At 41.1% G+C, this 15688-nt stretch overlaps 1 protein-coding gene across 4 annotated transcripts in view; it reads left to right on the top strand.

Annotated features, from left to right (window-relative positions):
- The first annotated feature begins 18 nt into the window (after positions 1-18).
- Positions 19-15688, top strand: part of Rap1gds1 (Rap1 GTPase-GDP dissociation stimulator 1) — a 139145-nt gene continuing 123475 nt past the window's right edge. The window contains exon 1 of one of the 4 annotated variants that reach the window (XM_021195727.2): positions 19-186. In XM_021195727.2, coding sequence (XP_021051386.1) covers positions 183-186 — 4 coding nt within the window. In that variant the 5' untranslated portion in view covers positions 19-182. The remainder of the gene's footprint in view (positions 187-15688) is intronic. The other 3 variants (XM_021195726.2, XM_029537412.1, XM_021195728.2) reach the window with 3 other exon arrangements.

The following is a 15688-nucleotide window of genomic DNA, read 5'->3' as shown; positions in this document are numbered from 1 at the left end:
CCGCGGCCGCGCCGCCCGCAGCCGCAGCCGCTGCTCCTCCCCGGCGGCCGCCCCCCGCGGGTCCCTCCCTGGCTGCGGGAGACGCGGAGGTAGAGGGAGGACGCCGCCGCCGCCGCCGAGCCGCGCCGCCCGCACCCGAACCCTTCGCCTCGCCCTGCCGGTCCTCACTCTGTGGGAGGAACATGGGTGAGTCCTGCCGGCCGTCATCGCCTGACATTTTCTTTTCTCCTCCTCAGCGTGCTGCAGGGTGGCAGTGCATCTCTCCTGCAAACTTGCCGGGGTCCCCGGGTCCGCGAGGTGCGGGGCGGCGGCCGTCCCCCGGGGGAAGGCGGGCGCACGCGGGCTGGCGGGCCGGCGGGGTCGCGCACGGGGTGGGGTCGGCGGCGGGCTCCGCGTTCGCCTCCCCTCCTCCACGCTTCCTGCCGGCGCCGGGCCGCGCGGGGCGTCCCCGGGGCCGGGAGGCCGCCGTGCTGCAGGCTCGGTCCCACGGCGAGCCCGACCACTTGGCGGAACTTCCTTTCCCGTGGGCGCGATCGCTCCCTCCCCAGCCTGCCGACGGCCGGCGCCGGTGCGGGGAGAGCCGGCAAGTAGTTTGGGAGGGCGATGGCCAGCCGAGTGCCGGAGCGGACAGCCTCCAAGGTGGAGGTGACGACTCGCCCGCCGCCGCCGTGGGCAGCGCGAGGCTGGCGGGAGCCGCTAGCCCTTGAATTAGTGTTGGGAGACTACGGCGTGCACAGTTCCGGTCCTCAAGCGGGTTTCTTGATTTCTCCTGTAGCTGGAAACTGTGCCCTGTAACACATTGTAAAGGAATTTACATGCTGCCCCAGTTGCCCCTGACTAAATCTGCATAATCTGATTCTAGTTCCATTATGTTTATAGTTAGTCCTAAAAGAGTGGATATTTCAATGCAAATGTTTTATAAAACTGTTTGTTTGAACGTGAGATTCTCCTCAATATATTGCCTACCTGTGCATAATTACAAAAGCACCGGATACATTCTCTTCTGTAATTAAGAGCGAAAAGTTTCCTTTGATAGTAACAACTTAGATCATCTGCCCAGTACACGTTCCCCAGTTTGCTTCTATTCCGTAATTGCATCTATCGTAATTTCCCCTTTTTAAAACTGGCTTCTTCGGCGCCCCTCCACACGGACTTTGCCTACTCCTTCTGTGCAAGTTATTTATGAGTGTGGTCCTTTCATCCGTCAACACAGTGCTCAACGCTTAGAGTTAGGTCATGGCAAGACAGAACCCTCAAGGAAGCATCTGAATCTTAGAAATGATGTGGTAGCCTTTCCCGGAAGACCAAATGCTCTTAGCTTTGAGTCATATCTTTGCATTTAGTAGGAAGAGGACCGTTGGGGGAGAAGGAGGTGGTTTTAATGAAACAAAACAGAACACCCATGCTTCTGAATTTTATTTTCACTTGTTTGTCTTCCAAGTGAGTATCACTGACAATCGGAATATTCCTATAAAAAAATCAGTATACCATTTTTTTGGGGGGGGGGTTCGAGACAGGGTTTCTCTGTGTAGCCCTGGCTGTCCTGGAACTCACTCTGTAGCCCAGGCTGCCCCAGTTGCCCCTGCCTAAATCTGCATAATCTGATTCTAGAACTCAGAAATCCTCCTGCCTCTCCCTCCCTCCCGAGTGCTGGGATCAAAGGCATGCGCCACCACGCCCGGCTGGTATCCCATTTGTATGTCCCTTTCTCTAGGAATATAATTTTTAACGAATGCTAATCTAGATTACAGATTAAAATCTACGTGTTGGAAGGATTTTAATTACATTTACGGGTTTGGTGTAGAAACAAGTCTGAGTTTTTACAAGAGAGATTTGTTAAAGCTCATTTTAACCAAACGTTCAAAATGTTGAATCGGTATTTTTTTCAGTGGGTGGGATATCCAAGGTCTGTTGCAAGTTAGGGAATAAAAAGACCCAAGACAGATTAAATTAATAATCTTGAAAATCTTGAATGCTGATGGGTGATTTGAAAAGAGGGGGGAAAAAAGAGTCAAATACAAACCCATTTTATTTTGAAGCTTCTCAGAAACTCTTGTTTATGGTCCCTCCTGTTAGCACTTGGGGTACCTTGTTAGAAGTTTTGTTTTGTTTTAAATAGCACTCGTATAATGTCTAATGGAGTTATTTGCATATTTAGTTGTTTTGAGCATTTAACTTTATGTTCAAGAAGATGACATTTTATGTTTTAAGTTTTATGCTTTTGTGGGAGTTTTCACATAGTAGGTGTTCAGTAAAATTTGGCCAAATTATTCTCTGTTTTTTTTGTTTTGTTTTTTGTTTTTTGTTTTTGGTTTTTCGAGACAGGGTTTCTCTGTATAGCCTTGACTGCCCTGGAACTCACTTTGTAGACCAGGCTGGCCTCGAACTCAGAAATCCACCCGCCTCTGCCTCTCTGGGATTAAAGGCATGCACCACCACGCCCAGCTGGCCAAATTATTCTTTACACTGGCAAGTACTTCCCGCTCTTCAACTTGAAAATGTAGGCCCTGAACAGATGCATGGATTGGTAGACAGGGAAGTATAGACAATGTCTTTTGCTGTAAGGCCTTTCATTAAAAACTGGTTACATTATTGCAGGGTATGGGTTTTGAAGGCAAGTTTAGGTAGATCGTTTCTTTCTGTAATGCTATTTGCAGTGATTAAGATGTCTTTGTATGATCGGGAAGTATATACAATAATAAAACATTAAAACCTTGGAAGATAATTTTATATCTGAGCCACAGAAGTTATGACAACTCCTAAGATATACCAATTACTGGTGGGGGAGGGATTATTTTTATAAAGAAATAAATAATGTGCATTTTATTTATTTTAGGTAGTCTGCTTTATTTTCGTTGTCTTGGGTAGCAAACCCCAGAGCCTTGTGCATATTTGAGTCCCAGCTGGAACCCTTAAAGGGTATTTTTATGGCAACAGCTTTTCTCCATAAGAAAATGAGTAATTTCTATGTAACCTCACAGATCCCAGGTATTACTTTAATTACTTTAAGTGTATATGTTATTGCAATCCAATATTGATCAAAACTCCATCTTATAGAATGTACGGTGGGGAGGCAAGAATGAGTGAGACAGACACACTTCAGGTTTCCTATAATCTCCAGAACTATATGAGCCACAAATAACTATGCTAAAAATAAGTGTGTGAGTCGCAGGTGTGAAGGCACACATCTGTATTCTCACCACAATGGAGGAAAGGCTGAGGCAGGAGGATCAAGAGGACTGATGGGTTTGAAGCCAGCCTGGGCTGCCTGGCTGGATTAAAAGGAAAAGTTATCCTGTCTCAAACAGCAACATAACGTATTCAACACTAAGAAATCTGCAAATGATACAAAAGTATCTTTGCATATATTAGGAAGATGTTGGCGATGCAGAGGTTTTAGAGAAATGTTATGTGAACCAAAGGTTAGTTAGGCTTCTAAACGGTAGAAATGAGACTGCTGGAAAGAGGGAGATGGCGTAAGATGAAAATAGGGAAGGTTAGAGATGTTTCTAGAAAAGTTTATAAAAGGCCTCCTTTAGCTAGAGAAAAATACAGAAACATTGGTTGACAGAAAACGTATTAGCAGTCACCAAATAGAGGTAGATCTGAAATGCCTGGCTGAAGTTTGCACTTGTTGAGGGAGTCAACCATTAAATGTATTCATGGGGCAGAACGTTGCTATTCTCTTACGTGATGATAATGGTAATTTCACAGTGGTCCCTCACACTTCTCTTATGTCTGTGTTGTAAGATAGTATAGTTTGTTTGTTTTTAAACCCTTGTAGTATCTTCTATTGGAGATCTTGGTTTAACATGAGTTTTAGAGAGAGCAAAATCATCTAAACCAAAGTCTGTTTTGATTATAAATTTTATGATATTTGAAATTCAGGTTTGAAATGTGCCCAGTATCTCAGATTATGTTCATTCTGTCTCAGCATGGTGTTTTTCTTTAGATTTCAAATGGCAGTTTCTCCTTAACAAGGCAGCTTAAGTGTTTGGGTCAGTTTGCTAGCTCTACTAGGGCTGAGATAGGAACTGTATTCAGACTGCAGAGGAATGGAATTTGCTTGGTGCATTTACTTATACAGGATTGTTACTTAAAGAATTCCTGAAATTAAGCCAGGGATGAGGCTAGGGATGAAGGGGATGGTCATAAAGTGGGCTGCAAGCTGGGAAGTTCACAGTCCCTCTGCTGAGTTTTTACCCCTCTTTTCTTTCCAGAATGACTTTAGATACCTAGATACCTGTTGTATAGACAGACAGATAGGCAGACAGACAGACAGACAGACAGACACACACACACCAAAACCAAACAAACAAAAAACCAAAAAAAAAAAAAAAAGCTTGCTACAACTTTGTATCTACCAGGTTCAAAGTTAAACTGAATATATAATTAATTGAGATTTAATTTTAGTGATTATCAGTTTGCTAATGTGATTATATGTGTATTCACCTTATGGAAATAATAATTTCATAGACACAATAATAAACTATAGTGAAAACTGTGATGTTTTACATAATATAAATACCCATTTTAATGTGTCTTATCTAACTGCCTATCATTTAATTTTTTAATAATGGTTTTAATAACTGCCTCAGAATTTCTAAAAATGAATGAATACGTCTCCTGGGCCAGTAGTCTTCAGATCTTACTGAAGCAGTAATTACCCCCTGTGGATGCCAGTTATCATGCTGCACTTTATAGAACTTAAAATTTAATCTTCTTAACAGTTAATAGGGTGACACTCCCTATTTTACGGATTCAAATAAATAGTTCCTCCAAGAGGATAAAACATTCTAAAAATCTTAATTTTTAAAGTAGTCGTTTTCAAATTTTATCTTGCCTAAGAATCATCTGGAGAAGAAGAAGAAGAAAAAAAAAAACGAATCATCTGGAGAGCTTGTTTAAAAAATAATGACTGGGACAGCTCCCAGCTCTGATTGAGTTGGCTTGCATGGTTGAGACAGTCTCAAGTGAGAGCGGGTATTGGGAATAACACCTCCACGAGGCAGACGTTGGCAAGTCTTTTCTGTAAAGGACCAGATGGTAAATATTTTAGACTTTTAGGCCAGGAGTCAAAGTCAAGACTGTTAAACAGAAAAATAAGAACTATATGACGAATGAAAACAAACAACTGCAATCTTTTGGTTGAATTCAAAACATGGTAATATTGATTGGACACTTTGTGTGGTACAGGTTGTTTCGAAGGATCACATGACAATTATGGTTCCAACTCACCGAATTATCAGCATTGATTATAGATATTCATCGGTGAATGCAGAGCTCTAATGAAGTTTTTCACGTAGGTAGTGCCAGGTGCATATAATTCTTGTTTTGGATATGCTGAGGGTTAAGCCCAGGGTTCTGTGCGCCTCTGCTCCTAATGAGCCTAGCTCTCTCTCTCTCATATAGGAGGCATTTAGAGAATTCTTCTGTGTTCTTGTTAGTTCCCAGTTGGCATTCAGATGAACTACCTCCAATTGATAACTCAGTCAGCTCTTAGTGAGCTTGTGAGAGAGAGCCTGCAACTGTAGTTTTGGCTTGAAAAATCTATGTTGTAGTAAATATTACTTGGGGGTTTCATAAAACCTTTATTTGTATCATAGGCCCTAAAAGCACTAGAGCTGGGCGGGTATCAGCCCTCTGTGCTACCTTGTTCACTTCCTGTCAGTAACCCTGTTGTATGACTTCCATCTGGGCCGCTCCTGCTCTAGCTGGCTGTCCTCATTGCCGTGTTCTCACTATCCGTCTACCTCATGTCACCTTCTTCTCTGCTGTCTTCATGGTCTATGCCTCTGACCCCAGGACCCTGGAGCTGAGCCTCACCTACAACTCTTCTGCCCAGCTACAATCTGTGGTTAGTTTTAGTGACCAATCAGGGATCACTTGGGAGGCAAGGTTCCATAGCATCACTTGGTGTACATCCCTGGGGACAACCGGACCTTGGGGGCCAGTATTTAGCCTTACAATACATAGCAACGGATGAAACCTCAACAGGTATACCTAAGTTTTCTGTGTTCATGGAGATCTTGTTTAATAGATGACGACACAGCAATTGCCCAAGGTAGATCAGTTCTTACTTCTGATTGGTCCAGATGACATTATTGTACTATATATTTCTTGTGTGAGTTTTACATTGACTTTGACATGAGATACACTAGGAACATCACATACGTAGTTTTCAAAGACATGAGCTTGGGGCTCAGTCGTTTTCTTTCTTCCTTTGCTATTTGTAGTGAGTATTTTTCTTTTTAAAGGTCAGAACCTCTCCTGTGTCCTGATTTTTTTTTTTTTTTTATTTCTTTAAACCAACTATAACCTTACAGATGCTAACCCACTAGGCTCCCATGTGGTAAGACAAGTTGTGAGTTTTTAGTTTCTACTCTGATGGGGATAGACAGAGCCAACCGTGGGTTGGTTAAATCTCTGAGTGCAAATCAAGTTCTCTCCTGGCGGCAGTCAAAGGATACACGGAAGGATTAAATGCTTTTCTCCAGAAAAACCTCTAATGAAGAACAAACAGTAAGCCTCAAACACTGTGTGTTGGGAAAACAGAGTTTCTAAGCTGGTTAAATCAGCCTGTTTGTGCTGCTCAGATATGTTTTGATGCCACTTCAGGTTACTTCAGGTTATACAAGTTGATATTTTCTTTCAAAATTCTCTTTCTAATCATTGTTCTATGTAAAAGCAGCTTTACAGATCTAAATTCTTAAGCAGTTTGGAATTGACTTCTTGAAGACAGAACAAGCAAACAAACAAAAATCAACAAGTGAAAACAGGTGACTTACGAGCCAGGGAAAAATCATGCCCCTGACCCCACACTCTGAGTTTTTAAGTTCTCAATCTTGCAGAGCAAGCACTTGGCCAACTGAGCTGTTTTCCTTTTCTTGGGAGACATAGAGGAACATCTAGTCACCCCAGATGGACATCCAGGACAGACCATAGTGTGATTTAACCAAGTCCAGCTTGGTGAGACCAGGGAGAGTAGGGCTTATTTACCTTCAGGTTGGTGAGCATGCATGACCTCCCCACCCCCAAAGAGCTGGATCACTGCCGGGTCCAACCCTTGTAGGGTGGCCATAACCTGGAAGCTGTATCATGGGACCCTACTTTCAGTTAAGCTTCTAATTCCTGTGTGCTTTTGGCATCTCCCAACAAGATCACTTGCAGTTGGGGGCTGGATGGTGAATCCCACGTGAGGGTCCCCTGTTTCTCGCTTCATCCACTCCCTAGGGAGTCCCAATGGCTCTAGTACCATAGTTAGTACCATAGAGCTGGCTACCACTGTATTATTCTGCTCTAGTTACCATAGCTACCAGGGGCAAAGCCCATGATAGAATGCTGTTATGTCTAGGGAAAAAGCTGCCATACAGCACCTTCTCAGACCCTAAAGGACTGTTGTTAAATTAGCTTGAGGTTTGGCTGCGTTGCAGTCAAATATAATTAACTCACCATGGGTAAGTGATTTTTCTTGCCTGCAAAAGAAGTGTACCATTTAGAAACTTACTTGGTTTGTGTCTTTGAGTCTTTTATTTTCTTGAAGGAATTCTGCTGTGACAAGATACTCTGTTATCTGTTTCATCATTTCGATGATTGCTGTCCTGTGAGTTGAGAATGTGATGAATGCCAAGAGTATACTGTATTTTTCTAGTATAGCTATATTATTGTTAGTGTATGAGACAATGATTTGCCAACCACTCAGTGACAAATAATCTGCCTAACACTACATTTCTTAAAAGCAAGATACTTGAAGTTAATTGGTCCTTAACTTAACAATGTAATTATATTGGTTTGCTGAAGCTAACTCTGTTGTAAGTAGAAAATACAGTAAGTTAGTACTTCTAGTCTAACTTACCTACAGTATACCATAGTAATCCAGTAAACTATAAACTATCTCTTGTTTAGTTTTAGGTCCATGGTACTGAGAGTAAATATTGTACTAAGGTTCATGGGTATGGGAACAAATCAAAATTCATTTATCCCCAGCACATATTTCTTTTATAATATCCTCATTAAAAAAATATAAATTTGGGTCTGTCTATAAACTTGATTTCACATGCTGGCAAAAATGGAATGTTGACTTCTTAAATAGTCCAAAAGTGTGGTTCAATTGGACCTGCATCCCTGCATGTCAAAACTGATGAGTACTGAATAGAAAATCCTTCATTAAGGCTGGGCATACATGTGTGCCATGAAAGTCTAGTGTCATGGATTCATTTAAGGAATTAAATTAATGTAAAGCTATGTAACATATATCCCGCAAAGTTGACTCCTTATTCAGAGTTTTCTCATAAAGTTATCTGAGGTCATATTATGTGGGATTTCTATTGTTTATAAATTACAAAAGATTTGATCTCATTAAAATGGAGTAAAGTTGAACTTACCACATTATGAAAATTAGTAAGTTTAAAATTAAGAAGCTGTGAACATTAAATCATACAACTAGTAAATAACATACTTATCTGCAATAGTTATAAGACAGAGTTAAATTGAATTTTTCAATTGATCAGAGTGGAATAGGAGCTAAGAGAAAGACAGAGTGGATTCATTTTCAGCTTTCTCCTAAACTGTAGTGTGAGGTTGAAGAGAATGCTCAGTGGCTAAGAACACACTTGGAGGAGACCCACTTTAGTTCCCAGCACCCATATGGTGGCTCACAACAATCAGTAACTGCAGTTATAGGGGATCCAATGATATGTTCTACTTGTGAACACCAAGTATGCACATGATACATGTATGTTCATGTAGGCAAAACATCCGCATAAAATACATATTAAAGTAAAAAATGACATCTCTAGTATAGCCTTTGGCAAGCTATTTGAATTCTTTATGTACCTATTTTATCTATGGCCTAAAAAATATTACCATTGTTGAATAGAAAAGCTACAACCCATTGTAATACAGGACCTCCAAGGTCAAGTGCCTAATGAGAACTGTGTTATATCAGACCAAGTGCTGCTACAGTCTTCCTTTATTTTTGGCTTTTGAGATTAATTTTATTTTTAAGGGAATATAATGGGATGATCAGAGTGCTATATAATATAATATATAATAGGGCTATTAAATATTTTATTATAGCTTAGAAAGCATTCACTAACATGTAAGGCAGCATAAAATTGTTATCTATACAAGAACTACAAAAAATAATATGGTTATATTACTTTTATTTTTAAGTTACAGAAAAGACTTATTATATAAAATAATCTCAAATAACTACTGAGTTTTTTTTTTATTTGTGTGTGTGTGTGTGTTTTTTTTTAACTAGAACGAAGCAAACAGAATTCATGGCACTTTTACAAACTTGTTTTGAAAGCTGTGAGATATGTATACTGTCTTAGATATTCTGAAAGTAAGAACTTTGTCAGGTGGAAAAAGCTGTAAGTGTTGAAAACATTCCCATGTGAAGATTCACTAAGTATTTGGTACCGATCGTTATGAGCAAAGCAGAGAGTGGATGAATGTATGCCTCACAGGAATGGGACTGCCAACCAACTTTCATAAATTGGAAAAATAGGTTTGGTTTAAAATATAATTAGGACAAATGTCAAATTTCGTGTGAGCCGATTAATTTCCTTTTACCTGCAAAGATCACTTTTGGAAAGGTTACAGTGTTAAGCTACAAGAGGGAATCACACCGGTCCATTAAGATGTGCTTCTGGCTTTGACACAGTTTGTACAGGTGCTGCCATCAAGTCAGAAACAAGACGAGATCAGCAGAGTAGCAGTTACTAGAAAGCTACAGAACAAGTGGAGCAGTCAGGTCTCGCTTGTGGAAAGGCTTAAACTCTAACTGTAGATAAGAATAATGTAAAGCAAATGGATAATAGAGACAGAGAAGGTCCTAACTGAGTCCTCGGAAACAGACAGGAGGATGGAGATAGTGACGGACCACAGTTCAGCACCCAGCGCTGTTTCAACTGATAGTCAAGATCTGGACTTCTTCGTTGGAATTTATTCCTTTATGAATTAAAGGAAATAAAAACCTGTTAAAAAGCTAGCGTGTGTCATCCCTTTTGATACTGTGGCAGAGACTGGCCTCTGCCATAGTCCACTGTTTATTTTGTTTTTACTTACACATTCAGGCATGTAGATAGTTGCTACTTAGTACAGCCGGTTAATTTGGTTAGAAATTTCCCTTCTCGGGGATTGTCCGTCTACAAAAAAGCAGCAAACCGAAATCTCTGGTGTTTTGCACAGCTCTGATCTGCACAGAATGAGTTTATATGACTGGACAGAAGATTCATCCTCTGGTTGGTACATATTCTAGGCAGATTATTCAACTTCTGAATTCAACTTGGATGACAGTGACTTCACAGATGAGTTTCAGGTGTTACGTAAGATAACGCCCATGTGAACGTTAATGTCCATTTCCAAAACTGCAAATATAATCATGTTTGTAAAACTTGGTCTTATATTCAGAAGTTAAACCAACAAAGAGTCATGTTTATTGTACTTATGTAACCATGCAGTGAACACTGATAGGATAGCAGATTATATTTTTCAAAGATGGTCATAATTTATTATTCTGCAAAATTGTTTATAGCTTGCTATCCCCTCTGGGAGTTAGGAGCTGCTAATGTTGAATATGAACACACCTGTGATTTGTTGTTAACCAGTAGAATGTAGAATTCAGCAGAAATGGTATTGTGTAACTTTCTGGTCCCAGTGACCAGAAAGTTAAAGCTGCTCATTTGCTACAACAGTGCTGTGAGAAGTGGAGTGCTTTAAGGCTGCCGTGGTGGTAGGAAGTGAAGCCTTATGGAAAAGCTGTGTCAGGTCCTAGGCAAACAGCTCCAGCGCTCAGATTCTTCCTGGCCAGTCCCCCTAGTGAAGGAACCAGTGCGTGGCTGAGACGATGCTACAGATCCAGCTTTGGGGCTCTTCCGAGTCACCCCCCCCCCCCGTGACTCAACACCGAAGGTCTGAACCTTGTGGAGAAGATAAGCAATTCCCAATGTGCACTGTGTATTCCTAGCTCGTAGAATTTATGTGTACAATACAGTGGCTTTTGTTTCACATCAGTAAGTGTGGTGTGATTTATTGAATGATGGTAATTGGAGCATGTCCTCAGAAACAGGTTGATACTAAAATTCATCATAGAAGTAGATAAGTGCTTCCTGTGTTGCTCTGTAGCTTCTCATGCACGGAACTTGATAGAGCATTTTTCTCACAAGCCCTGATAGCTGGACAGCAGAGTATTATTTCATTCAGTAGTTACACCAGCTCCCAAAAAAGTGATAGGCAGTTGCCAGGGGATTAAGAGTAGTCATTTTGTGATTGGGTTACTCACTTGATATGCACTCACTGATAAGTGGATATTAGCCCAGAAACCTAGAATACCCAAGATACAATCTCCAAAACACAAGAAAATCAAGAAGAAGGAAGACCAAACACGTGGATACTTCATTCCTCCCCAAAATAGGGAATAAAATACCCATGAAAGAAGTGACAGAGACAAAGTTTGGAGCTAAGACGAAAGGATGGATCATCCAGAGACTGCCCCACCCGGGGGTCCATCCCATAATCAGCCACCAAGCGCAGACACTATTGCAAGATCTTGTTGAAAGGACACTGATATAGCTCTCTCTGTGAGGCTATGCCAATGCCTGGCAAATATAGAAGTGGATACCCTCAGACATCTATAGGATAGAACACAGAGACCCCAATGGAGGAGCTAGAGAAATTACCCAAGGAACTGAAGGGGTCTGCAACCCTATAGGTGAAACAACAATATGAACGAACCAGTACCCCCCGAGCTCGTGTCTCTAGCTGCATATATAGCAGAAGATGTCCTAGTCAGCCATCATTGGGAAGAAAGGCCCCTTGGTCTTGCAAACTTTATATGCCCCATACAGGGGAAGGCCAGGGCCAAGAAGTGGGAGTGGGTGGGTAGGGGAGCAGGGTGTGGAGAGGGTATAGGGGACATTGGGGATAGCATTTGAAATGTAAATGAAGAAAATATCTAATAAAATAAGTTTAAAAAAAAAAGTACCAAAAAAAAGAGTAGTCATTTTTAACATGTGGATGGCTTATGTTTTGAAGTTGTGTATGTGCACTGTGGACATGAGCACAGAGTAGATCTAGAAGGTTTCATGAGAAATGCTAACACTAGTTACTTCTGGGAATAAACTGGAATATGCAAACGCAGTGCTCACCAAAATAAAAGTAATTTTTGTGAAAATGGGGAGAGCTGTGCTGTGTTCATCTGTCTGTCTTGTGAGCACTGAATATGTTGTTTAGTGATTGGTGGGCATCTAGTTCATATTGGAAGAAACAGAAGTTTGGTATTATCTTCTTAATTTGTTGATCACTTTATATGTAACATTCTTGTCCTTTCTCACACAGCTCCTCAGTTCTCATTGCAAGAAGGCGATTTATAGAACTGTACCTGTCCATGTCCAATCAGGAGATAAAAACCAAGTGTTTGTTAGACGATGAATGAATGGATGGATGGATGGATGGATAGATAGGTAGATATTATAGCAGGAGACATAGCTTATTGCTCAGAAATTTTTATATTTTATTTAATTTTTAATGTATAGGGTGATATCTGCAATGTATGTCTTCACCATTTGGGTGTCTGGTGCCCCTGTAGGTCAAGGGTATCAGATCCCTGGAACTGGAGTTACAGATGGTTGTTAGTTACCATGTGATTGCTGGGAATTGAACCAGGATCGACTGACTGGAAGAGCAGCAAGTGCGTCAACCACTAAGCTGTTTTGCCAGCCCCTGCTCGGATCTTTTTAATGCTGCTCTTCAAACCCAAATCTCATTTGGGTGGTGTGATTAAGAACCCAGTACTATCTGAACATGGAAGAAAGCACTGTAGAAGAGAAACCCCAAACTTAGGACTACAAAACATTATATAGGATCCTGCCAATAAATATACATACATACCCTTATCTATTATACAAATCTTTTCTTGAGAAGAAGAAACCATCTCTCGTGTATTGCTTTAAAAAAGAGTTTAAAACAAATCTCCAGAAAGAAGAGGGTATTATATAGCTGTGGAATATCTCCTGAGAGGGAGACTTACTTTTCTTACTCTTATTGTACCTTACTTTTTTGCTCAGATAATTATAATGGTACAGAAATGCCAAGAAGAAGAAGAAGGCTAGGGGAAATTATCTCTTTTACACAGTAAATTTTTTATGTAGGGGTGTGTGTGTGTGTGTGTGTGTACACGAGTGAATGTATAGTAGTGCATATGTATATATGTGCTTATAGAAGTCACCGGACAACCTCTGGCATCATGCTCAAAAACATTGCTTTGAGACAGGGTCTCCCTTCTGTCTGGAGTTCACCAGCAAGGCTGGAGCCACTGGCCAGCAATCCCAGACCTTTCTGGCTCTGCTCTCAACTCTAGGATTAGAAGTACAGACAGCCTAACATTTGTACATTGAATCTGAGGACTGAACTCATGTTCTCCAGTTCTGAGGTAAAGAACATTGGCAGCCGAGGTGTTTTCCCGGCTCAGCGCCCAGTAAATGAAACAGAATATTTACTCTTAAATTGTTGAGCAGTGATAGACCAGAGAACTCTAAAGGCTAAGACAGACCACCAAGAAAGGGTATCCAAGGGAGGGAAGAAGATTTTCAGTGAAACATGCGGTTTCATTCCAGATCAGACCCACAGCCCTGCATATACGAAGCACTTGTATATGCTAACACCAACTGTGCTCCTGGTCAGCCATGAGTTGCAGTTCATTTAGGTTTATCCAGGCCGAAGCTTATCTTCGATCACCTGACCAGTGAGAACAACTCTGAAGAAACAGGCAGTTCTGGGGTGCGTGCACAGAGACTTGCAGGAGGACATGAGGAGCGTGGGGCTAGGGAAGCAGTCTGCAGGAACCCAAAGCTCTCTGTGTATAATGGAGACAGACTCCAGCATATGTACTTAAAGGGGTGCAGGGCACTGCTGAAAACTTCCATGCTCAGGTGTAGGTGAGCTGTGAACTCTACTATGAAGAACTATACAGGAGGAGGAGAGGAGGAGGAGGAGGAGATGATAATAAAGGCCACAGATTGCAGACATTTGACACAGGCTGTAAGGTGAACTTGCATAGGAAATGCAAATAAGTTAGTTGATACCTGATGTATCTGTTGTTAAGACTTTATTCTTTTGTTTTCAACATGTGATGTATTAATGTTTTAATCAGCCATGCCTTTCGTTTTCATGTAGACTTTAGGGTTTGTCTGCATCTGTTCCTGTGGTTTTCCTCTGCTGTCAGACATATCCTAGAATGTGGAGCAGAACTTGCAGTTAGGCTATGGGTCCCACCTGAACCTTAAGTGCCGGGAATCAACAATGTGTCTTAAGCATGCACTTGCTGATGCTGAAGGAGTGGATGCTTGCAGCCTCAGCATTAAGTCTAAACCTCTGTGCTAACTTGAGGAACTAAGTGGAATGTGAGAGTAAAGAAAAGTGGAGCCTTGGATGGGGCACAGGGTCATAGAGGCAGCTGCTGAGACATTGTTCTGGAAGAATGCTGGGATTTCGAGGCGTTAGGTGGCCTCACAGGCATCCTTGGTATAAGAAGCTGTAATGGGGTGGATATGTTTCAAGTGGGGATTTTATTTTTGTGTTTCACAACTTTGTGTTGTGAAAGCTACCTTAACAGTTTATAGTTTGGAAGTGTGTCTCTTCTATCTTGTATCCTAGAACTCCTGCCCTGTGTAGGGGTCATTTCAGCAAGTCACAGAAACCTGGAAATGGCAGGTTACATCCAGCTAACATGGTTCCAGTATGCCTCTTGGTTTTCTTTTAAAAATGTTAACATGCTCTCAAGCTTCGTTCATTTATCTGCATTGATTTCTCTTCAGTGCCTTATAACATCTTGGGTCTTGGCCACTATTTGATATGGAAGTATAGTAAATCTTTCCATTTGTAAGCCTGTGAAGAAGATATTAGCCCAATATTTTTCTTGTTCAGTTCTTAAAGCATTAAGCCTGGATCTTTCTGTGACTTGCTCTGTGATTAAACACAAAAGACAGTTATTAATTTGTAATTTGTATCATGCTGGATGCTAAAATCATATTTGACAGCTGTAGAACAGGAAATGGTTCTTGAACTCTTTTGGCGTATGTGAAATAAAATTTAACTGCTGTGCTCTTACATATTAAAATATAGTATTGACATCCTGAGGATCGGTGACACTCGTGACCCTCAACTTAGACACAACTGTAGTAAGACAGCAGTATTTCTCCTTCAACTGAAATAAACTCTTCCTTTCTGGATGAATGAGGCCTGGGTTGTAGCTCAGTGATGGAGCATTTGCCTAGTGTAGCTTGTCCTCAGAGCCCTCAGCATGACAAAGAAAGGGAAGAACATGGCTCAGAATGCTTTTTGTAAGACGATTGCTAAGAACCTTTTGTACCATCTTTCTGAAATATCAAGAACAGCAACTCCAGTGATTGAAGTCATTACTTTTTTTTTACAAGAAAAGTATTTCTTAGTCAAGGCAATTTACATCATAATTTTTAGCGACATGTAAGTAAAGGTGGTGGGGAAAGTCATATCAGGTTGTCAACACCTATTACTGTAATTTTTATTTTTTTTCAATGATGGTATTTATTTTTAATGATGGTTCTTAAATACTTTAACCTCCTTATAACCCACCACCCACCAGAGGTAGTGGAAAAGAAAGGATACAAGGGAAGTGGACCGGTCTTGAAAGGTTCTTTGGAGC

This window comes from Mus pahari, chromosome 4, assembly GCF_900095145.1.
Source record: "Mus pahari chromosome 4, PAHARI_EIJ_v1.1, whole genome shotgun sequence".
Taxonomy (NCBI): Eukaryota; Metazoa; Chordata; class Mammalia; order Rodentia; family Muridae; genus Mus; species Mus pahari.
Note: the sequence above shows the minus strand (reverse complement) of the source record. Positions and strands in the feature narration are given on the sequence as shown.